Source organism: Numenius arquata, chromosome 23 (genome assembly GCF_964106895.1).
Source record: "Numenius arquata chromosome 23, bNumArq3.hap1.1, whole genome shotgun sequence".
NCBI lineage: Eukaryota > Metazoa > Chordata > Aves > Charadriiformes > Scolopacidae > Numenius > Numenius arquata.
Window position 1 is genome coordinate 6612666 of NC_133598.1, and position 27971 is coordinate 6640636.

Sequence of the window (27971 nt, forward strand, 5' to 3'; positions counted from 1 at the left end):
GACCCGGCCCCCGGGAAGGGACATCCCGCACCGGTACCGGAGCTGCGCGGGGACGGAGAGAGGAGCCCGAGGCCGAGGGGAGGGGGTCCCAGCCTGGCTCCCGTCTCGCCTCCGTCCCTTTGTCCCTGCGGATGGTGGCTGCGTCCCCGCACCCACCGCGTTACCGTCCCCTCGTCCCCCGTTTGTATTAAAGGACGGAGGGAGCCACCCCCGAGCGTGGCCTCGTCCCTGTGGCACCGGCGAGGGGTCCCGGGGGGTCTGGCACCCTCTGTGGGGTGGGAGCAGCCCCACGGCCGGGTTGGGGAGTGGGGCTGATGGGGACACCCCCCGGCGGGCGCCTGGGGGAGCCCGGGCAGAGCCAGGTCCCGTCGCCCTGGGATGGGGGACACCGGGAGGAAAGGACTCGCGGGTGAAGGATGGGTTTGGGATAAAAAACATGGCGGGAGGTTCCCCAAAGGAAGGACGGAGACCGAGAGGGGACAGAGGACACGGGCGAGGGGCAGGGAGGGCACCGGGACACCCCCAGATGGGTCTGAGAGCAAGGTGTTGGCACAGACAGGGAGAGGGGACGGCAGCGAGTGTGGGGACAGAGGGGGACATGGGACCATCACTGGGGTTTGGGGCGAGGGAGGGGGAAGGAAACACCCACCACCCTCCCCAAAATCCTCCCGGCCAAGGGGTGCTCAGTCCCACCCACCCCGTCCCCTCACCGCCCCGCAGAGACCACGCACAGCTCATCACACAGACATCAGGGCTCCCCCGCTAAATGATGAGCCCCGAATCTCAGCGCTCAGTGGCCACTGTGGCCACCAGATCAGACACCCCCCCCCCCCCCCGGGGCAACCTGCCCCAGCCCCCCAGGAACAGGGACACACACACACACAGAGCGGACACGGTGTCCCCAAAGGCCGCCCACGGGCAGGAGGGTGTTTTTGCTCCATAAAGGGATTCCTCCGGAAAGACAGGGCTTGGAAAATGGTGTTTATTGGTATTTATAAATACAAACATAAGGAAGAGTCCATTTGAAGACGGATAATTGACTTAAAAGGACACTGTCAAGTAGTTTGAGCTACCTTAATGCTGCCACCCTGTCTGGAAAGTGAAAAATAAAACAAAACGCTTTGGGTTCTGTATTTTTTGAGTTTTCCCGTGAAAACTCTGCGGCGTTACAAAGGAATCAGTCAGCCCCCGCCGCCCTGGCCTCGCAAAGCCGTTTCAGCTCCCCCCTGCCACAGCAGGAACCAAACTGAGTGGTTTTTTCCCCGGAATTGTGCTGCCCCGGCTCACCCGTGTCCCCCCTCCGAGCCCGTCTGTGACCACGGGACGCGCCGTTATCGCCTGAAAATGGGAAAAAGGGAGTTCTGCCAGTGAAATCCAGAACCGTGGAGGAGAGAATCCACGGGGCTGAAGAGGATTTGAATAAATATCAGGGATTAAAAGCGTTCTACAGGACGGGAATTGACAGTATCCTTTTAAACACAGCATCCCAGCTTTCCCCCCGGCAGACCCCGCCTCTGCCAGGCTGCCTTAAGCATAAACACACGGGTTGGTGACATTTAAGTTGTAGATGACGGGGGCACAGCTCCGGTGGTACCAAGCGAGCCCTTCTCCCTACCCGGAGAGCTCGGAGAGAGTGGGAAAAGGATGGGAAGCAACACCCTGTCCTCAAAAGTGGGAAAACGCCAACCCCCCGGGACCCGGGGACAGAGGGGAAGCAGCAATTCCTCGGCTGCTGGCATCGGGATGAGTTAAGAGCCGTTCTCCTCGCTCTCCATCAGCTGGGAACCATCCGGAACCGCTCCCTTCCAGCCCCGCTGGGGGCAGAAGGAAAAGAGCAATTATTTCCACAAACCTGGTAAGACTTTGACCAAGTTCCGCCCCATTAAACCCTCGGCCTCTGCCCATCTGTTCCCATGATTCAAACTGGGCATCCGGATCCACCAGCACCAGGGAACTGGGAGCCGAGAGCTGGCCCTGGGCTCCTCTGTGGCCCCTGGGCTAATCCTGCCTGAAATGCCCCCAAAACCAGCAGGGAAGGACTGGGAAGGACTGGGATACAAGCACCCCCTCCCCGTTCAGGTGGTTCCTTCTCCAGGGTAAGACACTTACCTGCAGAAGATGCAGAATCAGCAAAAAGTCACCCAGCGCTGGCACCTCAGCGTAAAAAAGGTGACAATAATGGAGGGGGGGGGGGTTCAGGGCTGCTCTTCCCCCCCCCCCCCCCCCCCGCTGTTATTTCTCCAACGGGGCAACAAGCAAAAATGATCCTACTTTGCTTTTCCTTCGGGGGTAGGACGAAGGTTGGAGGGAAAGGACAGGAGGAGCAGCCAACTCACAGTCACCGGAACAGAGACCATTCACTTTTTCCCCTCTATCAAGAGTTAAATCCTCGTCCCTGGGATAAAACCTGAAATGCAAAACAAATTCGGGCACCCCATCGCCGACAAAAACAGGCCAAGGAGCCCCACAGGAGCCCGCTCTGCAGCGCAGCTCCCTCTCCGTTTAAAAATCTTCCACACGGGTCACTACAGGCTCAGGCTTCTACCGGTAAAAGGTAATTTAAAAAAAAAATTAAATTACTGATTGGTAACTTTTGTTTGGTAAATCTGAAAAAAGAATAATACTGAATTAGAAATCTGTAAAAAAAAAAAAAATAAAGCAGGATGTAGGGAGGGTAAAAAAAACCAAAAAACCTGAGCCTGACGTTACAGATTTGGAGCTAAATCACAACAACCTCGGGAGCCTCCGAGCCGGACGCTGCAGAAGCAGCGGGTGAACTCTGCTGAGAAGATGCTCGGGGCGGGGGGGGACGGAGGGAAGAGAGATGCACCAGGAAATCACGTCTCACAAGAGCTGCTGTTTCACTCCCTCGCTGAAAAATGGACACAAAACTTGTTGGGGTTTTCAGGTTTGGTATTTTTTTTTTTTTTTCTCTTCTGGACAACGGATGCAGGGTTAAAGCATGTTCCTTTTCCTCTCCCCCTCTCCCCACTCCAAAGGATTTCGGTGACTAATTCCAACCCCACCAGCAGCAACAGTCCTTGTGGGTCGGCAAAACCCTCCCCTCCTCACCGCGAGGGTTCCGATCCGAGCGCGCCCAGCGGGAAGGGATTCCGGATGGTACCGATCCACCTGGAGAAAAAGCCAACCCCGGGGGGCTCCGGCTCCAGTTGGGCCCAGTCCGTGAGTTCTCCGGAGCGGGCGGGGGGGGTGTATGTATGTGTATGGGTGGCTACTGGGGGGCCTGGCGCCGCGGCCCTGGCTCGCTGGCCCTGGGAAATGACACCGGTATCGCTTTCCTGGAAGATACTGGCGTCCACCGTAATTCTACAAGTGTAATTAAATACTCAGTTTGCAGGGACGAGCTCTTCCAGTGTCATAGGATGATGCAGCATCTGCAGAAGCGTTGTCGGCTGCCCCCCACCGAGGGAGGAGGAGTCACCGGCGCGAAGTAGGCGTGGACTTTAATATTGGGTAAATGGGTCTGAAAAGACAAAACCACACGTGTGAAGGGACACGGGCAGCGGCCGAGCCAGAGTCAAACAGCCCCAAAGAGGCCTGGCTCACTTCTGTTCACACACACACAAACCGGAACGAACTCTTTCCGTTCACCAGCGTCGCTTCCCCCAAGAAAGTTCTTTCTTATTCCAGAACACAGTTATGGGAGTAAGGAAACGTGATGCTCTCTCCTCCCATCAATCCTGTGCCCGCCACGGGGAACAGAACAAGGGCCAACTGGATGGATCCCTGTTCTCTTTGCAAATAAAATATTATTTCTTCTCTTTTACGGAGAGAAACAGACTCGGGAGGGAATCGCTGGGCCACCGAGTGCCTCGGATGAGCCTGGCTCTGGCTCTGTCCCGCTCACAGGGACACACAGCCCCCCCCTGCCGCAGGCTGGCTCTGCCGCGGGATCAGCTGGAGTTATTTGGAGGAGCCACTCTACGCGCTCGCTGTGGCACTAACGCCGGGTCCCACCTTCAGAGGAGCACTGTCCCGTGCGAGTGCTCGCACGCTGGGTCTCCCCTGGTCCTTTCTGCCACTGCTCAGCCAACACAGCAATTCATTCTCTCTCTCCCCAACCAGCCAGCCTTCATCCCCACCTCATCCTCCGACTGCAGCTACTAATGTCATAGACGCTGGTTCTCATGATACTTTTAAGATTGAGCACCAGATCACGAGGAATCCCAAACCTCAGCCCTCCCCACTGGAAAACGTGTTCAAATCACAGCCTTAGCGGCGTATTATTATTATTATTATAATAATAATATATTTTATTTATTTTTTTTTACCCTGAGTCTCTTGATCCCTGCCCGGGTGATTTGCTGACAGTCGTACAGTTCTATCCTCTCCAGGCTGTGGCAGCTTTTCAGGTGCTCCAGGGAGGCGTCGGTGATGAGGGGGCAGTTGTCCAGCTCGATCACCTCCAGGCGGTCGTGGGCGCAGGCGCCGTTCCCCAAGTGACGGATCCCGTCGTCCGTGATCAGCTCGCAGTGGGACAAGCTCTGCAGCCCAAACACAGCACCTTATCAGCCTCTGCCACCGGCAAGGAGAAGCCACCGCCCTGCCAGGGGACGCTGCGGGACGAGCGAGAAGGTGGCCTGTGGTTTTACAGGTTTGGACTGGTTTTGTCACACTGGTGGGGACTGGGCTCCATGGGACTGATGTTCCTGCAAGGGGACAACTCCCAGAGCCCAACGGGAAAGGCAGCTGCTGAGAGACGAGACCCACAGAGCCAGGAGGGCACATAAATATCTCTGCTGTTGAAGAAACCACCTCTGCCAAATCTGTGGCCTTACACATCACAGGGAGGATCCTGTCACCGGGTCTAAGAACCATCAGAAGTGTAATGTCACCCACTTGGGGCACTTTTTTGGGGACTCACAAGCTGGTCTAGTGGGAGGTGTCCCTGCCCAGGGCAAGGGGTGGCACTGGGGGGGCTTTAAGGTCCCTTCAATCCAAACCACTCTGTGATTCTATGACAACAGAGAAAGAGGAGGCCACAACTAAATTCCCAGAAATTTAGACCAGGAGGAACATTGCTTTCCAGAGCCAGCGAGCTCTCCAGGTCTCACTGGAAGGGCTGCAGTGTCCCCTCCTGCAGACGGAGTGACAGCCCAGGTTGGGGACAGATTCTGCTGGGCTGGCTGAGGACAGCCAGAGGCTGGGACCAGGAGACTCCAGTGTCCTACAATTCATGTTCAGGCAGCCAGGGGTGCCTGGCGGAGGATTAATGCCAGCAGCAGGGGAGGGACAAGAGGTTCCTCAGGGTCAAGTTTCCAGCTGAATTCTTCCAAAGCCTTCGCGAGTCGTCTGTGAAGTCAGAGAGACACATCCCCCGCCCCGGGCAGGGCTTCAGATCCCTTTGTTTATAGAAAGAAAATGCTGAAGGTCTCACTTCTGATACTCACCAGAACCTGAAGCCGCGGACAGTGTATGGAAAGCTGGATTAACGTACTGTCTGTTATCTGGAAAAAAAAGAAAAAGCCTTTTCACGCCCGGTGCTTTGCACAAGGACTTCCCCCCCCCTCCCCGTGAAAGAAAACCTGCAAATTTTTGCCTAATCCATGGTAGTGCTCCCCGCAGTGGCTCTCCTGAGCTCCTCAGGAGCACATCTCCTGCGTGACCAAATTTCAGATACACAGATCGTTCCCCTCCCTTGTAAACACCAACTCATCTCCTGAAAGGACTGGCAAGACATGGAATGTACTGCTGGTTTTTTGGACTTCTTTAGGCAGTTCTTATGAAATAAGCTCACAATTAAGGGAAGTAAGTGAACAGACCTCTTCAACACCACAATCTCTCCTAAATGTTTGTCTCCCAAAGTACCAGAGGTGTTCGAATCCCCTCCCAACAGCCTGGGGGGCTGCGGAATCCTTCCTCTTTATTCTTCAGAGAGAGAGAGAGGCTCCACACAATGGTTTTCTCACCTAAAAGCCTTTGGAAGGGATCGTGCTGGGCTGTCTTTGTTCAAAGCAGTCAGCCCAAGGACACAGCCCAGTTTTCCTTTTTTGGGTTAACTTTAAATCACTTCCCGTCTGGACTATTGTCATTTCCTCTCCCGATCTCCTGAATTTCTGGCCCCATAAACACCAGGAAGCACAGAATACCGGGGTCACGCTGTTCTTGTGGCAGGAAGCAAAATCCTATTTGCCTCCACTGTCTTTATCGGAATCAATTTCATACCTGTCCTTGGGGTTAGAGATTTTTTTTCCATGGGATCTTGAGGAAATTCAGCTATTTTCCCTATAAACACTACCTTGAAGCGGTTACCAGCTTATGGCACGTGCTCTACAGAACATGCGAGAGATCTCCTTAAACCTCATGAAGTCGGCTGCAGCACAGGGTTCTAAGAGTCACCAACAGACCCATCCAAGGCTAATGGTACCCCAGTTTTATTTACTTACGGGCACCCCAGTTTTATTCCAAGCTGTTGCCACGTCCTTTACAAAGTCATTGCTGTTGGAACAACCTGGCTATGGTTTTTTTTCAAAACATGTTATTTCTAGCGATATATGAAGAACAAACCTTCCCCTGCCTTAAAAGAAAAGATCTTACTCTGGGATTTGATCTTGTGTCGAGGGCCACAACTCACACATCTATTCCAATAGCTTCAGGTATTGTAGGGTCATAAAAAGGTCATAAAAACCTATCACTATGAAAGGTTTTTTAGCATTTACAGCAGCAGCTATTACTACAAAATATGAACAAAGGATCAAACTACAAAACCAGTATTTTCTTATCCAAATATATCCAATCCTCTTGCTCAGGATTCTAAATCAAGCTCTCATTTGGAGACAATTTACTGCTTTTTCACCCTCTTTCCACGCTGCTGTGACCGTGCTAAAAGAGAACCAGCCCAAGGTGGCACCTCCTACCTGGACACACTCTTCCAGGTCCATTTTTTCAAGCTCGTGGCAGTTCTAGGAACAAGCAGAAGACGGAACACACAAGCTGAGTGCAAAGTTCAGACAGCAAATATAAACACAACTACAATAAAGACAGTCCTTTTTAAAGATGAAGGTGTTTTGTTCCACCATGAAACATGGGAGGAAAGTTTGCTGCTGCTTTATAAGCAGGACAAAGTATAGGAAATCTGGCAATTTCACTCATTTAAAGGCACGGAGGTGTTTTTTTTTTATTCATAGAAAGTAAAGTTAGTTAAATTCAGGGTCACTTGTACACAACACAGATTAATCTGGAAAAACAAACAGCAAAGTTTATAACTCCCAAATATTTAACATTTCGTGTAGTTTGGATGCATGTCCTCCTCCATGTGTGGGTCAGGACAACACCAAAGATTATGCACAACCTCATTTTGGTAACTTGGCTCCCACTCAGAGGTGGAGATCAAAAGCGTCACCAACATCTACACTCAAGAGAAAGCTCTGTTCGTATTTACCACAAAAAGAAAGCAAAGATAGTCGATGGAAAAGCAGAAACGAGCACTTACCCTAGCTAGAGTGGTAAAGCCCACATCTGTTAGTTGAGAACACCTTGCAACTTCTAATATTCTGCACAGAAAGAATTTATAATAACCATGGTGGAGTCATTTTGCTTTTCAGAGTGTTTCATTAAAAGCTTCCAGCCACCCAGAAAAGTTTGACCCGGTTTAGGCTGTGCTCTCTGAGAGGAGAATTTGCACAGAGGAAAGAGAAAAAGAAGTCAGGCCAAAAGGGAACTCCGAGGGTCGCCCAGTCCCTGCCCCACCGGGAGGCGGGGGGGGGGGGCAATCCGACAAGTCTTGGACTAAGGTGCTCTTAAAAACCTCCATTGCTGGACGCTCCACAACCTCCCTGAGGGATTTCCTCTGGTTTTCACCCAAAACACAGATGTTCCTGTGAGAGGGGGGTGTAACACACGACAGCCTGCCAGCTGAGCGTTAGAAAATGAGTATTTAATGCCTCCATAGAATAGTTTGAAGTCTCCTAAGAGGCGAACTGCCTGCTTCTGCGACAACAGAAACTTTCTGGCAGACGGTTACTGCAGCTCTACAGAGGTTTGCTGCAAAATATTAACATATTTAGAAAAGAAAGGCGACTTGCCTCAAGTGCTTTATGCATTTTACCGCCTGGAGCTTCATACTCTAGAGCTGCAGCTGAACATAAACACAGAAACCATCTGGAACCGAAACCACGTTTTACCTTCCTCTTTCAAACCCAGTTCCCACACACTTGTCTGCTGCGCTTTGTACCCGGAATTCTTTAAATGAGCTTGTCACAGAAAACAGTTTGGGTTTTTTTTTCCCCCACCCAGAAGACATGCATTTTATGCCACTGAAACCAGGCCACTCGGCTGTTACAGATATCAGATAATAAAACTGTCTCTTCTTCCTGCACCTGGCCATTTTCTGAATTATAGTGAAATCTTCCCGAAGAAACTTGTCCTAATAAGAAAAAGTCTTAAAAAATAATAATAAAAAAAAAGGAAGCACCTGCAGAGATGTCGCTGGAAGCCCACTCTGTCAAGCAGAGTGAGAGAGAGCACAAATTCCATCTGCTCCAAAAACCATCACGAGAACCCCGTGAGTATCACACGTCAAGAGGAAACGGCGTTGTTTAAATATGTTTTCAGTTCCCAATGCAGAAGTAACCTAACCTCGACTGCTTTTCATGAAAGAACAAAAGCAGCCGGACAATGGTGTAAGAGGAGCCAGTGACTGCGCGGGTCTATCGGCAGCGCCCGCCGCCACGGCAGGGAGCTCTTCCACCGCGCTTTCAGAAACCAGAAATTTGGGTACAGCTACGATCGTCCCGCAGCAAAGGACTGGAAAAAGCTGGGCGATGAGAAGAGAAAGTTCTAAACCAGCCCAAATATGACACGAGGGTGTCACTAAGATCCTTTGCTCGCCATGCAGGGGGTGGCTGGAGCCAGGGGGACCCCGTGGAGAGGACTTACCTGAGCCGGGGGCAGTTCTGGCCCAGGGCGTTCAGGATGGCATCTGTAATGTTAGAGCAGCCTGAAGCACACAAGGATTGTAACTTGTGGCATCCTCTGCATATTGTAATGAGACCATCATCTGTTATTTGCTACAAGAAAAACAATAACAACATCACAAAGCCATGACAACGTAGGTGGAGGTGCAAGGCACTGCATATTTCCCTTCTCAGGCTTCCAACCAGGCGTTTAACTGAGGCCAAGTTACGCTCCTTTCAACCCCAAAAATGCATTCAAATATTTCACTGGAGCCGCCGAGACAGGATAAGCCACATCGAAGGGACTTGTAAACATTCGGAAAGTGATTCCACATGCAGGGAAAGGTTTCCGAGCTTGGGTGACGTGAGCGATGGGCCCAGGCTCCGTCTCCTGCAGCCCTTGCTTGTACGGACTTTCTCGGCCAAAACTCAAGACGAGAGAGCACCCAACAGTCAGGGCTGCCCACAAAATATGCAGCAGGTTGTTTACACAAATGGCCTTTTAAAAATATACATTTTGGTGGTTTGGGACCAAAACCTGAACGGGGAGAGATGGGCTCACGGCCCAAACCATGTTCAATTCACCCCATGGCACCGCAGCCATTGTCCCACCATGTCCCCGGCCACACCGGGCAGGTCCAGCCCCAGATGCTCTGCTCTGGGGTGGTAACAGCACACAAAGCTGCTCCAGATGTTCCCCAACACGAGCAAGAGCACACGGGGCTGGGACCCAGCCTGGATGTGCCCAGGAGCTGCAAGGGACCGAGAGGGATGAGGGGAACAGGGACAGTAGGTGACACGGGCTGCGGGTGCTGCGGAACCAGGCTAAACCTCACGCGGTTCTCAGGGTCTGGATTTTCAGCAGGAGCCAGGCTCGATTCCCACAGGAAAAAGCACCAATCGAGGGACTGGCATTGATTCTTTGAAAACAGCAACCAGTAGGTCTGTGGGCTGTACTGGTGCTGGAGCCAGGTGAAATAGAAACCGAGTAGAACTTGGTATTTTCAGTTAAAGCGATCAAAAACCTTATTAGTTTTCTCCTCCCTTCTGCCTGTTCGCCTCTCCCCTTCCTGCCTCTCCACAGACACAGGTCTGGAGCCAGCAACGGTCCAGCTCCTCCTCTGCAAGCCCCGAGCCCGAACTGGACGGGCACTAGTCTCCAGCCAGCCCAGTAACTGGTAAGGCTACTCCTCAAACAGGTCTGGGAAGGGACAGCCCCACAGCCCCCACGGGCCTTGCCCGCTCCCGTGGAAAAGGAGGAGATTGTCCAGTTTTCACTGTGTCAGACGTAACTGCACGATGGGAGGTAAAAAGAGCCCCTTCCAATTTCTTTTTTTGGCATAAATATACATTTTTGGCACCGCAGAATAACAATAATGTTATTTGTATAATAATATATAATAAATATATAAGTATATTTCCATAATAAATAAGGGTTTAGAGCCCTTCTGTGCAGGGAAACTGCATTTTTTAGTTCAATTTTATAAAGAGACCGGAGGAGCTGCCTGGCCCAGATCACACCCAACCGCTTCAGCCCCACGGAAAGAATTTTTCCAGCCAGCCCAGTAACTGGGTTTGGAAGCCCCGTGGGCAGGGCAGAGAGACAAACGATTCTCACAAAGCGAATGCCACGACACTGTTTCGGGGGCTTATTCAGCATTACTGAACGCTACCAAAAAGCTGGTTTTCATCAACTATTTTAAAAAGTCTCGTAAATTTGCAATTGCCCCGACTGCAGAGACGATGACGTTTTTTGGGATGGGGAATATCCTGCGCAGTTCTGCTCAGAGCTGGCCCCTAAACACACGAGTTGGGAAATGGGAGGAAGCTTTACTTACTAAGCACGTTTGGAGGTTTAAAGTCACCAGCTCGGGACAGTGTGCACCAATGTATTTCAGAGCTTCATCCTCAAGCTGGAAAGAAAAAATTAAGAGACTGAAGCAACCTGGTAATACTCAAAGCAATCTTCAAAATCAAGCTCTGAGAACAATAAAGCCTCTGTGGTTTGGGTACCTGCAAGGCAGGAGGGCAAAGAGCTGCAGGCTCAAAATAAGCAACGAGTGGATGCATTTTTGGTTGTTTTGTTTTTTTTTTTTACCATCTCAGGAACAGAGTTCAAAGACTCCCCAACATGAAGTTACTCATTTAAAGAAAAGCCAATCTGGTCAAATATACATAATTAACAACCAAGTACTGAAATCAGAAAGTGTTTACAGGAATTAAGGAAACGCTTCACTAGTGAGGGCCTAGAAGTAACGCTATTTTCATATTGCAATACTGGAACTGAAAAAAAACCCCCAGCCTTATTCCAATGTGAGGAGCACAAATATATCCAGGTTGCTCTCTGAGGATAAAAAACCCTGCTATTCTTAAATCTATACGAACAGATGGCAAGTAATTGATAACAAGGACGTATTGCCATCAATATTACTCACGACTCCATAAATTACTAGAAACTCAAGCTGTTTCTATGACCTGAATTCTCAAAATAGACCGAGATGGTTATATCTTTAATCAAGTCGGTTTTACAGCCATGTATACCCAGCTCACGTATTAAAAACCCAACAGGAGCATAAATTTAGAAAAACTACTGACTGTAGCCCTTACAGCTGGGCTTTTTTTGTGCACACAGGGGTATTAGTGCTCGGTGCACACAAACCAGCGTTATCGGTGCTCTGCTCACCATAACCACCTTTCAGGACTTTCTGTGTCCACACACAGGGGAAATACGGTGTTTCTTTGCAAAATAAAAACATACAGCTGTTTATCTATACACAGCAGACGCTTAAGGAATCCCTACCCCCAAGAAAATCCCAAATCCAAACGCAATCCGTGCTGTCAGCGTTGGGGTACAAGGACCGAACACAGACCAGGGATCCTTTCCCAGGTCTAACTTGAGGTCCTTAAACTCCTGGGAGTCTCTGGGTGACAGGTTTCAGCTGCTGCAGGGTCAGTTTTACTTCTCCTTTTTTCAAGGACAAGATTCTGAGATAAAACATTTGCTCCTTTCTAACCTATCTGTCTGCATGAAAAAAACCCAGCCCATTTAAGTAAAAAAAATAGGAATTAATCCCCACATTCTTTGGAAAATAGCTCTGCAAGGAGCCAGTTCTCCTTAAAAGAGTAAGGTCGATGTTCCCCACGCCCCAGTTCATAATTGATATAAACCCTTAGTAAAGTTGTAATACAGGAAAGTGTTTAACCTATTAAACTTTTCAATGATTCACCAGGTAAGATAGCAGAGAAAGATTAAAGGAAGTTAGTCTAAATAACAAAAAAGGGGTAAAAAAAACCCTTTCAGCTGTACCATTTGGTGTCATTTATATTCCAAAGCAGGAGCATCACAGTCTCTGCAGCCTCCTCAAGATACCCTGCTGTAGCTCAAGATACCCTGCTGTAGCTCCAAACACCCCATTGTAGCTCCAGAATTATTCGATATACTCAGGGGAACAGTCCTATGCTCCTGAGTGGCTGCAGAGGTGACTTCCCAAGGAGTCAAACACACGGCGATTCCCTTTGACAAACTGGAAGATCCAACCCACCCGTAGAGGAAATTCTCCCCCCTGCGCAGATGAAAGTACCGTCACGCTCTCTGCCATCTTCTGAGCCTTCAGGAACGGATGGGTCCAGCCACAAATAAGAGTTATCTCCTCTTTAATAAAAGTTTGCTCAATGTGTTCCCCAATGGGGAAAAAAAAAAGAAGAATGATTCTACAGCCAGATACGCAATTTGTTCACCGTCCCACCACCCACGCTGAGCTCAAAGCTATTAAAGAATTTCAATAAACGCAGTTAATCTCCAATAGACAGATTGGGAGTAACTTCAGGAATTTAACATTTCTGGAAATAGCAAAATCCAGCTGCTATTGTTCAGTAATACCTGAGCGAGCGAGCCCTCTCCGTGGAGCCGTACCTGCGTGCAGCCCTTCAGAAACAGGGCTTTGAGTCCCCCGCAGCCCCTCACCAGCGCCTGGATCCCATCCTTGGTCACTTGGTCGCACCAGGAGATATTCAGCTGCTCCAGCAGCGGGCATCCCTCGCTGGATGGGGGCGAAAGGGAAAACACGGGGAAACTTGGGTTTGTTTTGGAAAGAAATCCCGCCTCGAGCCAGAATTTGGGAAAATTCCCATTTCTGGCACCCACCTGAGCACAGAGGACACTCTCCAGGTGAGACTTTGCATTTGCAAAGAGCTGCCAGTAGGAGAAACACTCCAGTATAATTTGTAACGAGGAAGAGATACACACGCTATCGTGTTTTTAAGGCAGCTGTGGCACAGATCTGACCATGTGAAACTGGAGAGAAGGATGAAGACCCTCAAGGGAAGGAAAAATCAGGCTCAAAGTATTTTAATGCAGCTACAAAAATAATCTAATTATTTAATTATTTCTTTGTTCTTTCAAATCTGTGTTTTCTTCTGGTGTCTACATGCACCCTCCAGTATATTTCCCCCTGTGAAACAGCTTTCCTTTTATTTTCCTTATATTTTCTTTTATTCCACTGGTATCACTTGATTTTATCTTTTTTTTTTTTTTTTTAATAGCTTGGCCTCTATTGTTACTTTTAGGGTTTTTTTGCCTCCTTTTCTCTGTCCCAATATATTCCCACCAATGTCTGTCTGTCCCTTCCTTTTTCTAGATGACTTGGCGATTCCATTTAGTAGATTTATGCAGTTATGAAGTTTTTTTAACTGTATCCTAAGCAGTTTAAAAAGATAAAAGTCACATGCTGGTGTTCACCTTCCAGCTCTGTACACAACGGTACATTGACAATGAAGAAGTTGACTGTTGGTGAATAAGCTTTTTAAGAAGGCATTCTAAGACCTTTATCTCCCCAAAAATCCCTCCTCCAAGACTTTAATAGAATATAATTCCTCTTCTACTTCTAATAACCACCAGGATGGACACAAACAAGGCTGAGGGCAGCTTTTATCGAGTCCTCTCTCTGCATACCAGGAGGCACAAGGTGCAAGTGCTGAGCTTTCACAGACTCACAGAATGCTATGGGGTGGGAAGGGACCTCTGGAGATCATCCAGTCCAACCCCCTACCAGAGCAGGGCCACCCAGAGCAGGTTGCACAGGAACGTGTCCAGGTGGGGTTTGAATGTCTCCAGAGAAGGAGACTCCACCACCTCTCTGGGCAGCCTCTTCGAGGGCTCTGCCACCCTCAAAGTGAAGAAGTTCCTCCTCACATTTAGATGGAACTTCTTATGTTCAAGTTTGTGCCCGTTCCCTCTTGTCCTGCCACTGGGCACCACTGAAAGGAGACTGGCCCCATCCTCCTGACACCCGCCCTTTAAGTATTTATAGGCATTCCTCAGATCCCCCCTCAGCCTTCTCTTCTCCAGACTAAAAAGACCCAAGACCCTCAGCCTTTCCTCAGCGGAGAGATGTTCTAGTCCCCTCATCATCTTTGTAGCCCTCTGCTGTCCCCTCTCCAGCAGTTCCCTGTCCTTCTTGAACTGGGGAGCCCAGAACTGGACACAGGACTCCAGATGGGGCCTCCCCAGGGCAGAGCAGAGGGGGAGGATGACCTCCCTCCACCTGCTGGCCACCATCTTCTTAATGTTCCCCAGGATGCCATTGGCCTTCTTGGCCACCAGGGCACATTGCTGGCTCACGGTCATCCTGTTGTCCACCAGGACCCCCAGGTCTTTTTCCTCAGAGCTGCTCTCCAGCAGTTCAGCCCTCAGCTTTGCCAGGGAATGCATGAATTCTGGTCACAGTCACACCTCAGACCGTGCCAGCCTCCTCCGCGACAGCAGACACAGGGCAACGGCGGGTCTCACCACCTGGAATCAACCGGCAGAAGTCAATGTTCCAGACTCCTACCTGAGGGCTTTCAGAGACAGGTTGGTTATGGACGTGCAGGAAGCCAGGTCGAGGTGCCTGAGTTTCGAGCAGAACTTACTGAGGCTGGTGCACGTGCTGAAAGAGAGCACACAAGATATGCAATACATTTATCCAAACTCACGTATCTTTCATAAAACACGCGTTCTACCACCTACCAGATGCACAAACCTGTGGTAGATCTCCTTAAAAAAGGAGATGGAGAATATAATACGGTGCACACAGGCAAGGGGGTGACGGGGCAGGTGAGAATGTTACTCACGCGTCTGTGATCTTGGTGCAGCCATTTAGGTTCAATACTTCAATATTTCTGCAGTTCTGTGCAAATGTCCTTTAAAGAAAAGGGAAAACACAGTATTTTTCTCAGGCAATAGACTCCCAGATGTTTTCCAGCATTTGTTTTATCTGTATCATCAGACACAATTTTACAAAATTGTCTCAAGCAAAATTAAGAAGTAAATAAAACCATTTCTGTTGCCCCATGGCTTGCCTTGGGATTTCCCAGCCTAAAGGCACCAGTTTGTGATTCAGCACCAATTCCTACTGAGCCTGCAGTGGTAGCTGGCAATATTTTAATGAGAATTGAGAAAAATGGCTACTGCGTGAAGCTAAAAAATGATAAATTAAAAAGGCTTTTATGTTATCTCTCTTGATGTGTTAAGTTAGACAAAGAGGCTAAACATCCCAGTTCCAAAGTGTTCATAAATTGCCCCAATCCTCGGTGGTTGTAGGAAAGGGATCATTCTTTACATCGCATTTAAGAGCAGAAAGAAGCCATACCGCTACCTTAATGCATTGTCTCCGACCCCCAGACAGCCTCGCAGGCTTAACTTCCGCAGGAAACCCCCACATCTTTTAGAAATATTCTCAACTACCCGGCCCTGTCAGAGACAGAAAGAATGACATTAAAATCCCAAAGTGACAGCAGCATTCAAGAAATTGAATTCAATATTTTGCAGATGAACAACAGTTCGTTATTCTAGGTAAAACACCGCTAAGAAAATAAAAATATGCCACGATAATAACCTAAGGCAGGGAGAGGGAGAATTATTCAGCTTCTGAAGATGGAGAGACAAGAGGCAATCGCCTAACTCCAGAGCAGGGAGGCTCAGGGTAACCACTGGGGAATCTCCTCCAGTTCAGAGCTCCCGGCACCGGCACCGACTGCTCCGGAGACGGACACAGCGATGCCGCTGCGACAACACAGGCAGTGAGGTTTATATAAATCAGTACAGTCCATGTGCTATAAATGGATATATTTAGATTTCTATTTGAAATAGGGATGAGGCAGAACCAGCCCAGGAGTTTTATTCTCCCAGAAAAAGGGATTTAAAAAATTTGTGTTCAAGAGATCTAGAAAAATGCTTTTTTAATTTCAAATTTGTAATTGATGGAAGCCTCCAAAGACCCCACTACAAGCCAGCATTTACCCAGCTATTTCTCACTTTGAATGAAGTGCCAAAACCATTGAGAGAGTATTTGTATCTGTGTCCAGAAATTCAAAACCCTTCCCTTCTACTTTCGCCTATGGGATTGTTCATCACAGAAAGGAATGTCATTCAGTTCTTCAAGTGCTAGTTGACCTTTAAGACTTCTATAATGATGAAGATATTCTTCTATCATCTTTTTCTGGTCCAAAAAACCATCAAGCACCAGGCTCGGAGAAATGTAATGCCACAATTAAGAACGGGAGAGCAGCCAAAGCAGATCTCTGCAGGGGGTTCTGGTGCCATCTGGCCATTGGCGGCTCTGGGAGCAGCTCGGTGGCCACCGTCCTGCCCTGCCCGACCCAGGGCTGACGCTCGACCCTGTGCATCCCTGTGGAAGGGCTGGGAAATCCGGAACAGTCTGTGTGGCTTTGCAATTCCTCTAGCAAGGCCATGAATGCACACGCTTGAACTAGAGGATTCAAAGACATTTATATATAGGATTTACATCAACTGATGGATTTACCTTCCTTTAAAGCAAACATTTAGGACATCAGAAAGTCCAGCGGGTACTTTCAGCTTAGGTACAACATATTCCAACCGTTTGTTTTAAAAGGGGAAGCCTGTGCTTATGCAGGAACGTGTGTTTGATGTATAGAGTGGCGTTAGAGAACAGAGAGACATTAAAATCATGCAAAAAGCGCTGGAGAATGAGCCGAGCCTGGTGTGGATTCACAGAACTGCTCCTCTCTCCCTCCTCCTCAGCAGGGCCGGGACCTCCACGGACCGGGCACCACCGACCACTTTGCTCTACCTCCAGGAAAGTCCATCATTCTATGGGTCTGGAGCTTCCAAGACACGTAAAGAGATAAAGTATTTATTATCTAGAACAAAAATCATGCCATTTACTTCCTTCGAGAAGTCTCAGGCCACCCAGCAAGCAGCAGAAGTCACAGTCTCACAGCCCTGTCCTTTGTCCCTGCGTCTCAGCTGGCAGAAAGAGATTATTTTAACTCTTTCCTCCACAAATAATGTGTGTTATTTCCCACAAGGTGTGAATCTTCAGTTATCAGCTGGTTTATGCCTCTGTCTGTAACGAGTTAGAGCGATACTCTCCCTATCTCCCTCCTCCAACATGTTTTAAAAAGGATAAAACCTTCTGATAAGGAACTTAAGGGGTTTTTTTTGTCTCTTATCTTGATTAATGCAATTTGAATTTTCAGAACAGCGTGACAACAGCATCCATCCCTATCCATGCCAAGTAGTTCACATCTAACAAATCTAGAACAGCTGCAACGAAGCTTTTCCACAGCTGCATCTTTCAGGAACAATTCTGACCTCGTCCCCCTGGATCACATTAATTTACGTTCGATTTTTGACATGAAAGACAGACAGGAGAGGACAGACACATCACAGGCCGTGCTTCAGAAGATGTTCGGTCTTAATGGTCTAAGTCAGGGCTGTGGTAACATTTTTTTGAGTGAAAGGAAAAGTAGCCTAAATTCTGCTGTACAGCAGCAGTCATTTGCTACAAGCACACACCTATTCCATTTATTTCTGTGTTCAGAACACACACACACACAAATACCTTCCTTCTATTACTACCCTGAAGTCCTGATACAGATATAAAATTCTGTCCATTTTCAAAAGCTGAATGGATTGCCAAGACTTTAAACATTCCCTGAAGCTAAGAAGAACTCAAATTAATGATTTCTATCTCCAGGGAAAGTAAAAAGGGTTACACTGGGAGTATTAATCCATTCTAGGCTGTAATTACATTTTAACAAGAAAAATGGGTTTGTATGTCACTTAATTATACCTCAATATCCCTCTGGAAATCAAACAGGTCAATTCGCTGCCAGTTACTGCCATCCAGGGCCAGAACATTCCATGCCTTTATCGGGGGAAAAAATGTAAATGTGTTGTTAATACGAAAAAAAAAACCACCCCGCCAGTGGGGACCTAGTTACAGTTTGTTCCTTTTAGAAACAACATTCGGTCTCAGACGTTAAAGCAACAAGTAATTACAGCCAACAAGGAAAACGGAGCGTTACAGGAATCACCGGCTTGGACAGTGTCCCCTCACCCGCCCGTGCCACCCCGGCCACTTCTGTCCCCCCTGGGATGGGACGCAGAGCTGGAGCACGGGCATCTTCAGGGTCCTGGCTGGAATCTAAGCCCCTCTGCAGCTAAACCAACGCCTCTAAAGGACACTGGAGGGACCAGCAAGGAGATGGAGGATGCCAGGACACAGGCGAGCCCCAGAGGAGACCCTACGCCTCCAAGAGAAGTGACACTGCTACTCGGCGGGACGGAGGACTGTGCAGTGACATCCCATCGGTGGTGGGTGAGGGTCTCATCTCGCACACCTTCTTCTCGGGCCTCCAGCAGAAAGAGGGGCTGGAGGCAGTTCCGCAGCTCGGTGCATGGGGCACCGCATCCCAGGGAGACAGTCAGAGCTTTGGAAGCATCCGGATAAAGCAGCCACCTCTTGCCCGGACCCACCACCGCTGCCCCGTTTGCTACCTCTGAATTAAGTGTTTGCTTAGTTTTGGCTTTTTTTTTTTTGTAAAACAAACCAACAAAATGTCTCATATGGCTCACGCTATGAGAACCAGGAACTGAACGTCAGTAATTCTGCCCGTAGTGAATCAGAAGGGTTGTCAGCACAGTGCTACACTTCAAGTTTTAATTACACAACCAAAGTAAACAACTAGATCTCATAATAACCCTGAGTCCGTCATTACGAAAGAGCGCGTGTGTGTAGGCAAATTTTTATACTACATCTATTACAGGCACTAAGCTGCATCTCCATCCCAGTATCTACTGGTTCTTGCGCAAGTCACACACAGATTTACAACAGAACTGGAAGCATTAATTTTCCGCATTTCACATCCCATTGCTGGTATTTGTTTTAAGGTCTAGTTACGGCCATGAGAAAAGTAACAGCTCCCATGGAAGAGAAGCGCATCGGTGGATGCAAGTTATAACACAACATGTTTTAAGGTGTAACGTAAGGGGATGTTACATCCAGCCCTTCCATAGCTCTGGGTGGATGTGCGAGTCCTTTACAAGTCACACCTAATGCGTTCTCTGATGCCCCATGGAGTGTGTAAACAGTGTGTAAACTGTGTAAACAGGAGCAGCGACAAAAATGGGAGCACACCTCGACATTGCAAGGATCTCTGACAGCCCGTTTTGGTCAATATTGTTCTGCTGGAGCAGTGACTTTCAGCTGGAAGATCTTGCACGAGAAGACCTGTGTTACCGCGGGATGATAACCCTAACGCCTACACATCACACAGGATATTTTTTAATGCAATTCAAAATGTTTCAGCATAGTCTTTTCTTTTATTCTTACGTACTCTGAATAATGCAACAAGTTATGGTTTCAATTCTGAGCCCAGGACCGATCAGGTTTGTAGAGCTGTCAAGAACCAAATCCCTTCCTGCGTAACCCACTTCCCGCTCCTGCAGTGACGCTGCTCTGATCAGATCCTGGCGGGATAAAGTATCTGAACGAGCTCTAGATAACCAGACCTGCAGGTGAAGGAATCTTCCCAAGTGAATAACCCAAGTTGGATTTCATTTTAGCCGAAGTCCACAAAACTATGAGCTACTTCGGGAAAAAAACCAAAACATCCCTAAAGAAAACAGACGCTGTTTCCCCCCCCATCCCGATTTACATCAGCTGCATCCAAGTAGGAAAGTAAATGCTCATTGACTGGGTAGCATTTTTGTGAATTAAAATTTCTGTATCTCCACCAATACCCACAAGATGCCATTTTAGACTCATCCAAATTTGGTGCTTTTACCAGTGCAGGCTCCAGTACAAACCCAGGCTGACTGGAGAGTTCTGGGGCAAAGCCTCAGCCACCTCCCCCTCGTAACCCGCTCGGGGCCTGGGACATCAGGAAAATGGTATTCAATCTTTGAGTCCCCCTTCACCGGTGCCACCGGTAGTTTCTGGTACTGTGGTGTTAATTGGGGACACTAATTAACAATAGCCGAGTTGCACAAAGCTCCCGGGTACAGATCCTCCCAGGTGGATGCGCTTGGGAAGGCTGGGGCGAGAGGATTGTCACCCAAACCCAATGACTGTGAAAATCCACCCGCAAGGAGGAAGGTTCTTACCCTGGAAACTTGAGCGCAACGACACAGAGTGACCACATCCAGGAAAGAGAAAATTCTGTAACAGAAATAAAAGATACTTTATCGGTTATCTACATTTAAAACAAAGAGAACATGGCAAACAAAGGGGGTGAGGGGTAAAAAAAAAAGGACTGGAGACAGCAAAACTTCTTTGTCTTTCAGTTGAAAGCTGGACTGTGAAAAGAAGCGCAGACCCAGCAGTTAACGAATGAAAGCAAAACAGATACCGAGCCACAGTGAAATATTAATCTCACACCTTGTAGTGTTCACTGACAGCAAACGGAACAACTGCTTATCAAAACAGACGCTTATAGGTATCGTGCAGCTCAAGAGTCAAACCTTCCATTGAGTCAGGACAGGGAATAACAAATGGCATTAGGCTGTTCTGGCTCCTGTCTGAGCATCGCGGTGCCCAGCGCCTCCCCGCAGCACAAACATCTGTAGCCACAGCTCCCCAAAGCAAGAAAGGGAATAGTTCAATGGTTCAAAGCAACGCCACAGCCCCATTTGGGTGCAGGGGTTATTTCTTCTAAATGTGAAGTGTGGTTATCACGGGGACAGGAGGAGGGTTTTGCTCGGCCACGGGGCAGAGCCGGGCGATCCGGTGGGCGGTGGGCACGGTGTCCCAGAGAGACACCCCTCCGGGATGTCACTCTTCTGCCAGGACACACCCCAGGGCTCAGGCAGACACCCCGGTGTTGCTGCCCTATTTACTGGGATAAAGGAATTAGATGGGAATACTTTGCAATGCTACACTGGGCTAAGGCAGCCGCACTTTTGTCTCGGGCACAGACACCCCCATCTGTGAGCCCAGGAAGTACCAAGCCCATTTAAAGCTCCCAAATCCCTACCAATTTATCAATATGGTTATTTCATGGGTTATAGTTATTCAAACAATCATATTGCAGAAAACAGAGCAGGCCAGGTGGATAGCAGAGAGATAGTAAGGTCTCATTCTCTTTGCTAGCAAATATAAAACCAGAGGATAAAATGTCTTTTCAAAGACAATACGAATGCTTGACTACCAGAAACACTTGCACGTACGCTTTAAACTTGAAGACCACCGGAAAGAGAAGGGAAATGTTATCAGAGGCAAGCACTGAAGGTTTGGGGCAAGCAATCTTGTTCCAAAGCTATGCGCTATTTTGTAAAATACTCTTGTCAGATAAAATAGGGTTGTCCAGGAGAAAATCTGAGAACAAACAAGACTGCACTACTCCAAAAATCGAGAGAGCTGTATGATGAATTCATCTCCCCAGGTAAGTACAAAGAATCCACGTGAACAGAGAGCACAGAGAGGGACAGAGCTGGGGGAAGAGGTGCTGCCAACAATGAAGCAACACTGTGTGCAGCCCGGGTAAAAGGCACCTTGTCCTAGAGATAAACGACGAGGGGTTAAATCCAGGTTCTGGCTACTGACACCATGTTTTGTACACATGGTAGTATGTGCCACACACCTTCACACACCCATGTGTCTGTATATTGTTATATACAAGCAATAAATCCTGGATTTTCAAAGTTTAGGAGACGACAGACACAAGACTGAGATGATACGACACAATCATCGCATCACCCAGCTTTCTTCACTGGCAGGTATATAAAAAACACTTTCCATCCACCAATATTGATGTAAGAAGAGAAAAGGATGCTATCGATAGAGCACAAATGCAGATTATTCCTCAAAACCCAGACGCTGACAGGTACCACGTAGCTCAGCCCTCAAACACCCAGTTGAGTCAGGACACGGCAGAATAAACACCTACACACTCTCCGGTGTTTCCTCTCTGCCCGAAAACACTCAGATTTAAGGAGTTTGGTTCAAGATATTCTCATCTGTTCCTTACGCATCTCCTGAGACAAAATTTACAGTGAGATGCTGAGATACAGGCAATCAAGGGGTCTGGGAAAGAGCTATATGTGCTTTACCATAATGCTGTTTTGGGAACCCCCTCCTGGATTTCAGCAGCGGCCCCAGACTCGCTTTCAACTCCTTATAGACAAGCCTTCCCCTGGAGTTAAATGTCATTTATTCAGACATGTATGTGAGCGCTTGTTTAGCACAATATAAATGTACAACAATACAAGGAAAGCCTGGGGAAATGAGAGAAGGTAGGGAAAATTCTAAGTTTCACCCTAGATTCCCATCATCGGAGCAAAAAACCACCCAACTCCATGGGAACAGGGGCCGGGCCGTAACTACGCAAGCTTTCTGTATTTTCATTAAAACTGCTTTCTCCATGGAAATCCCAGGCTATTAATAACTGTCTCATCCCTCTATCAGGGCTATTAGGTCTTGGCCAAATTATTTTCCGCTTCCTGCTCCTCCCTTCCCAGTTTACCCACACAGAAAATGTTGATCCAGCAAAATGTTTGTCCCCCGCCCCGGCCCTCGGAGTTCACGCTGCTGAGCTCCGCCGGGAGCTCCCTCGTTGTCCGACCCCGAGACTTTGGCTCTGAAAAGCTCAAGAGCTTTTTCCAGTGTTTTCTGAACCGCACTTGCCTTTGTTTTCAAGAATATCAGGCAGTGACTCAGCAGAATCAGACGGAAAAAAAAAAAAAATAATAAAAAAAAATCACTCTTTCAGCGGCGTTTTGGTTGTTTCAGAATTGGCTCCAGCTTCACCCCTCGCCTGAGCTGGAGAGAACAGCAGGAGCCCAGTTAAAATCTCACAGACGCAGTGGCCCAAGCTAAGTTTTCCAACACCGCCCCGAGGACAGGCTGCTGCTTCTCCAAGGAGCCGTTGGGGAATGTTTAAAACCACCCCAAAACCCACGAAGCGGCTGCCCCCGTGGCTCAGCGATGACTGAGCAGATGCCGCCTTCCAGGAGAAAGGCACGGGGCAGAAATGCTGGGTCGTTTTCCAGTGTAAAGCAAAGCAAAGATAACCTATACGATCACTTAAATAACACACATTCTTGTTATTGCCCTGTGGCTCGATTAAAACTGGATTTGACAACGAGGAGACATACTGGGCTGACTGGAAATTTGGATGCGACTTTGCTACTCAGCTCCAGACCCTCCCTCAGTAACAAAGGGACAATTCCTCTTGGAATTTTATTCCAAAGCACCAAATCCTTCAAAAATATCTGCTGCTCTGGTGAGACTCAGTTTATCTGGCGAAAGCAAGCCGAGAGGAGTAAGCAGCAGCAGGATGAAGAGCACGGTGTGAATAACAGCTTTCCTCATTCTCCTTTGTAGATGAAAAGACACGTATCTGGGGCGTTCGCTGCGACATCAGGAGTTCTGCTTTGCTCACTGCTGGCTCTGACATCGGTCTTTTTACTCTTCAGAGTTGACGGTAAGAAAATAATCCACGCCAAGAAGTTCATCATCGAACAGTGACGGCAGGGGAAGGCAGACTGGGTATTCCAAACAGGAATTAAACCAACTCTACTATTGCAGCAGATTGGATTATTCCCCTGCAAAGTAACTCGGTGCGTTGAGGACTTTGCCCGGACAATCCAGCACTCGACAATTTTGCTAAAACACGGTGCAGTTGGAGCATTTTTCAGGTTTCAACCCCTTAATCCACTCAGGGTTTTCTAGGACTCCTCACTTTCCCATTGCTACTCTAATTAGATTAGGGTCAAGACTCTAATGACATCCCTGGGTGCTGGGGGCTCCGAGGTGAGCTACAGCTTAGACCTTTAGCCTTCTAAAATTATCAGCGCCGATTTATGTCAGCGACCCACCATCCACGTTAAATCCTGCTCCACGCTCGTTTGATGCCGACGGGCTGGCCAGGAGCAGAGAAACGCCAGCTCTGCTGACAACTCACCGGTCCCCCCCGCGCTCCGTCGCTTCCTCAAGCTCCCGAGGAATAAATCAACGTGGGGCTTGAAGGTCAGCTGGCAAAACCAGTGCCGGTGACTGGTTGTACTGGAAAAGGGCTAGCAGGAGGTGGTGTGGAGTAAAAGCCGCTTACGCCAGGAGAGAACTGAAAACTTGCCTGACCTGCCCATGGACCAGTAAGGAAAAGCTGAATTCCCGCAGCCCCATCCAAGTGTAAGCTCTTTAACAGCCCCACGTCACGCCAAGAGCAAACCCTGGGGAAACCAGCAGAGACCACCAGAGCCACAGAGAACCCAGGCTGGCGGCTGGGGTTTGGCTTGTGGACACGGAGCAACCAGCAGTCGGGTTTTCCTTTTCAACTGGGCATCCTTGGTGAGAAACAGGAACACGATGGCCCCGCTGGGCAATGGCCACAGCCAGGGTGGACCATGGAGTCACCTTTCAGAGCCACCACTGCCCCAAGAGGAGCTGGCAGCAGCGAAGGGAACTCCACTTTTTGCTGGCTTGGGTCCTTTTTGAGAGTAAAGGAATATTCACGTATAAAGGTGTAAGCTCCCAGAAAGTCTGCTGGCAGGAGACCTGAAGGAGGAACAGCAGTTTCAGGACAAGAGTTTGTGACCCACCAGCCGATCTCTCTCCCCACGAGCTGCAGGACACCTTTTAGAGTCCTGCCCTGGGGGAAATGCAGGATGAACACCATGGCCACCAGCGACGTGGTAGGACAGGAGATGACATGAAAGCTGAAGCACGGACACGTCCGAAGGAGAGATCTTTGAGGACAGCCCCCCAGGAGCGCTTTACACCCCCACCCTATCCCCCCAGATAAAAGTGTGACTGGAGCTGCACATTTCTGCATCTCAGGGTGACAAAGGCTGCTCTTCACCCCTTTCATACCCTCCCACTCTTTATTTTGCCCAAGTCCGGCTTTCCACTCGGCGACCACATACATGAGACACCAATGCCATCTGCAGAATGAACAAACCAGAGAACAGGACCTTACACAGCGGCACCGCTTCAACACACAAGTCTTTGTCTCAGAGACAGCGACACTCATTTACAGGAGATTCCTGCAGATAAACGCATCCAAGTTTCTCTTTCAAAGGCTGCACTGTCAGTCCCCGCTAACTGATCTTCGCAGTATGCTAACAGTGAATTCCAGCTCTCAAAACCATTACTTATGAACTTTTAAAGTTTAGAAACTCCGTCTCCTGATTGTGCCCAGGTTCCAGGCAATCCTGAGCGCTTCTCTGCTCCACAGCAGGTTATCACAACTGGAGAGAGCAAGGGACAAGAGACAAAGGCATTTGCGCAGAGCAGAAGCGTGTGCACTGCTAAGAACTCAGCCACACTATGGTTTGTGCTGATGAAATTCCCTGCCTGGTGCAGGACCTTCCCTCCCGCTTACTGCAAATCCCTCTCCAAACATCTAGTAATGTTCCTCCACACCAGTGACCTCCTACAGCCCAAGGTGGTCTTACTGGTCCCACTCAGGATCCTTCCACCTTGACCAACCTACCTGAAAGCTCACCCATGCTCTAATGGAGGTCCTGCTCCTTGGCAGCCCAGTGACCACACGCCTCTTCCCCTGAATTCCATGCAAAAATCTCAATTAAATTCCACCCCCCATCTCTTCCTCCCGAGGAGGTTCCCTGCTTTCCCTGTGCCACACACCCCCTTTGCCTGTCCCCAGCCTACCTGTGTCTTGTCACCTCACCACAAGGACAAATCCTGGTTCTGTTGCATCTGAACCATCAGTACGTACTCGCTCCCATCAGTAAAACAATCCCGTCTCAGAAAATCCAGAGAGATGCTTTTCTCACCCTCCAAACTCTCCTTCTGCTGCAACACCTCTGTACTGATGGTTCAGGGCAAGCGCTGGGGGAAAAAAGCCACTGTCACCTGTGAAAGACTGTCAGTTTATCTGGGCAAGGGCATCCTGTTGTGTTCATTACTTCATCCCGCTCCTCCCACAGGATGCTTGTCTCTCCTAGCTCCCCAGTGTTGATTTTTACAGCAATCCCTGTCCAGCCTGGACAATCACTTCCCTGCACACCAGGTTCCAAACCCAAATACCCACCATTAGCAGCAAGGAGGGCTTTAGAAGCCACACATCTTGCTTTTGGATGAATAAGACTGGAATAAGAGAGACCTAATCAGATCACAGATACCATTACAGGGAACAGAGGAGGCAGCGCAGTCAAAAGAAAAAGAGTCAGACTTCTTTTTATTCATTTTATTTCACAAGTGAGTGAGTGAGTTCGAAGCAGTTTCCTGTGTCAGAGCTCCTCTCCCCAGACTTTTCATTGCCATTAAACGCTGACAGTCAGTACCACACAGATCCTCGCAATGTAGGAATTTTGTTCATGTTAATAATTCAAGCTGCCACCTGCAAATGCCTTCACCGTTTACAGTCTGGCATCTCGATGAACACGACTTGACTTCAAGACGTACAATTACACACACACATCGCACTCCTGCGCCGGGGAAGGCAAACTTCAAACGGTACCTGTGTGTGTGTGCGCATGTGGGAGGACAGCACCGAGATCAACAAACTCTGATCCGCTTGATCTCTGCCACCAGGACCATCCTGCCTGGTGCTGGAGCAGAGGAACTAACTTTTTTTTTTTTATTAAATGGAACACTTTTGAGAGAGGCAGAATCCTATTCTACTCATTAGCCCACACTTACCATTTATTTTCATTAAGGACTTACTTAGTCCTTAGTTCTTCCATCTACAAAACAGGCAACCAGGAAATTAATTTAACATTTTAAGAAACAAAACCTAATAACATTTCGCATAAACTGCCGCTGATGCAGACCTTTGATCCGCTTCTGTTTGTCTGTGGCTTTAGAAGTGACCCAATCCCAGCTCCTGATTTATGAGCGTACCAGTAAAACCAGCCACCGGCTGCAAATAACGACACACACTGGTCTCCAGGCTCCCGAACCGAAAGAAAACTTACCGAAGCAGCAGCTCTTTTGGAAGTTTTTTGTTGATCACAGCTTCATCGTTGTTTGAGAACATCTGTAAACAAAAACAAATTTAAACATTTTAGCCATATGTTTTCATGAAGTAAACAAAACCTCCTTTACTCCAGGGAAGAAGCTGCTGGGTAAAGAGGGAATTTCAAGAGAGGCATCTGGTCCCATAAATTCTCAAAAGATAAACTTTGTGCTCAAGCTTTCAAACTCCTGGATGGGACCATAGTTGGACAGGATATTACATCCAATGTGGTTCAAAAAGTGGTCCAAGAGTGCTCTGTGGATTGATAGATTAAATATAAGCTGAGAATTTTAATTTATCTATTAAAGCAAGTGATAATTGGGGGGTACTCATGGGCTGGCACTGACTGTAGGAAGGTACCACCCGCAGCATGACCACGGGGCTCCATCTGTCTCACTGTTCCGCGCAGGTACGGCAAAGAACAGGCACTTTAAAACCATAAAGTGTAACTACACATTAAACAAACAGACGGCAAATGGGTTGGAAGGGAGGGCCACGATAAGAGCGATGAAGCAATCCCTCCAACAACTGGAGGCTGAAGATGCCAGCACAGGGGGACTGGTTTCTGTAACAGAACACAGAGGGAGTCTTACAGAGCCCGTATGATGGTCCTCGCAGCCTCTCCAAGAGCAGCCTGAGGGGCTTTGGAGAGAGGGGCAAACAGTATTTTTTAAAAAAATAACAAAGCATGGTTTAAAGGGAGACATGATCGTTGGTGCTGTGTCAGGAGGAGGGATGATTCTGGGAAAATCACAGAATGCTATGGGGTTGGAAGGGACCTCTGGAGATCATCCAGTCCAACCCCCTACCAGAGCAGGGCCACCCAGAGCA

General features: G+C 48.5%; 1 protein-coding gene across 1 annotated transcript; it reads right to left on the reverse strand.

The window, feature by feature from the left end:
- Positions 1–2931: 2931 nt before the first annotated feature.
- On the reverse strand, positions 2932–27161 carry FBXL20 (F-box and leucine rich repeat protein 20). Its single transcript, XM_074162666.1, has 14 exons — positions 27100–27161; positions 20326–20380; positions 18011–18085; positions 15551–15645; positions 15027–15095; positions 14747–14842; positions 12829–12955; positions 10754–10828; positions 8899–9029; positions 7454–7514; positions 6879–6923; positions 5412–5468; positions 4293–4505; positions 2932–3484 (listed from the first exon to the last, which is right to left on the reverse strand). Exons 1-14 carry the CDS (start codon positions 27159–27161, stop codon positions 3377–3379), a joined length of 1269 nt encoding a protein of 422 aa, XP_074018767.1. The 3' UTR covers positions 2932–3376.
- Between the last annotated feature and the right edge of the window lie 810 nt (positions 27162–27971).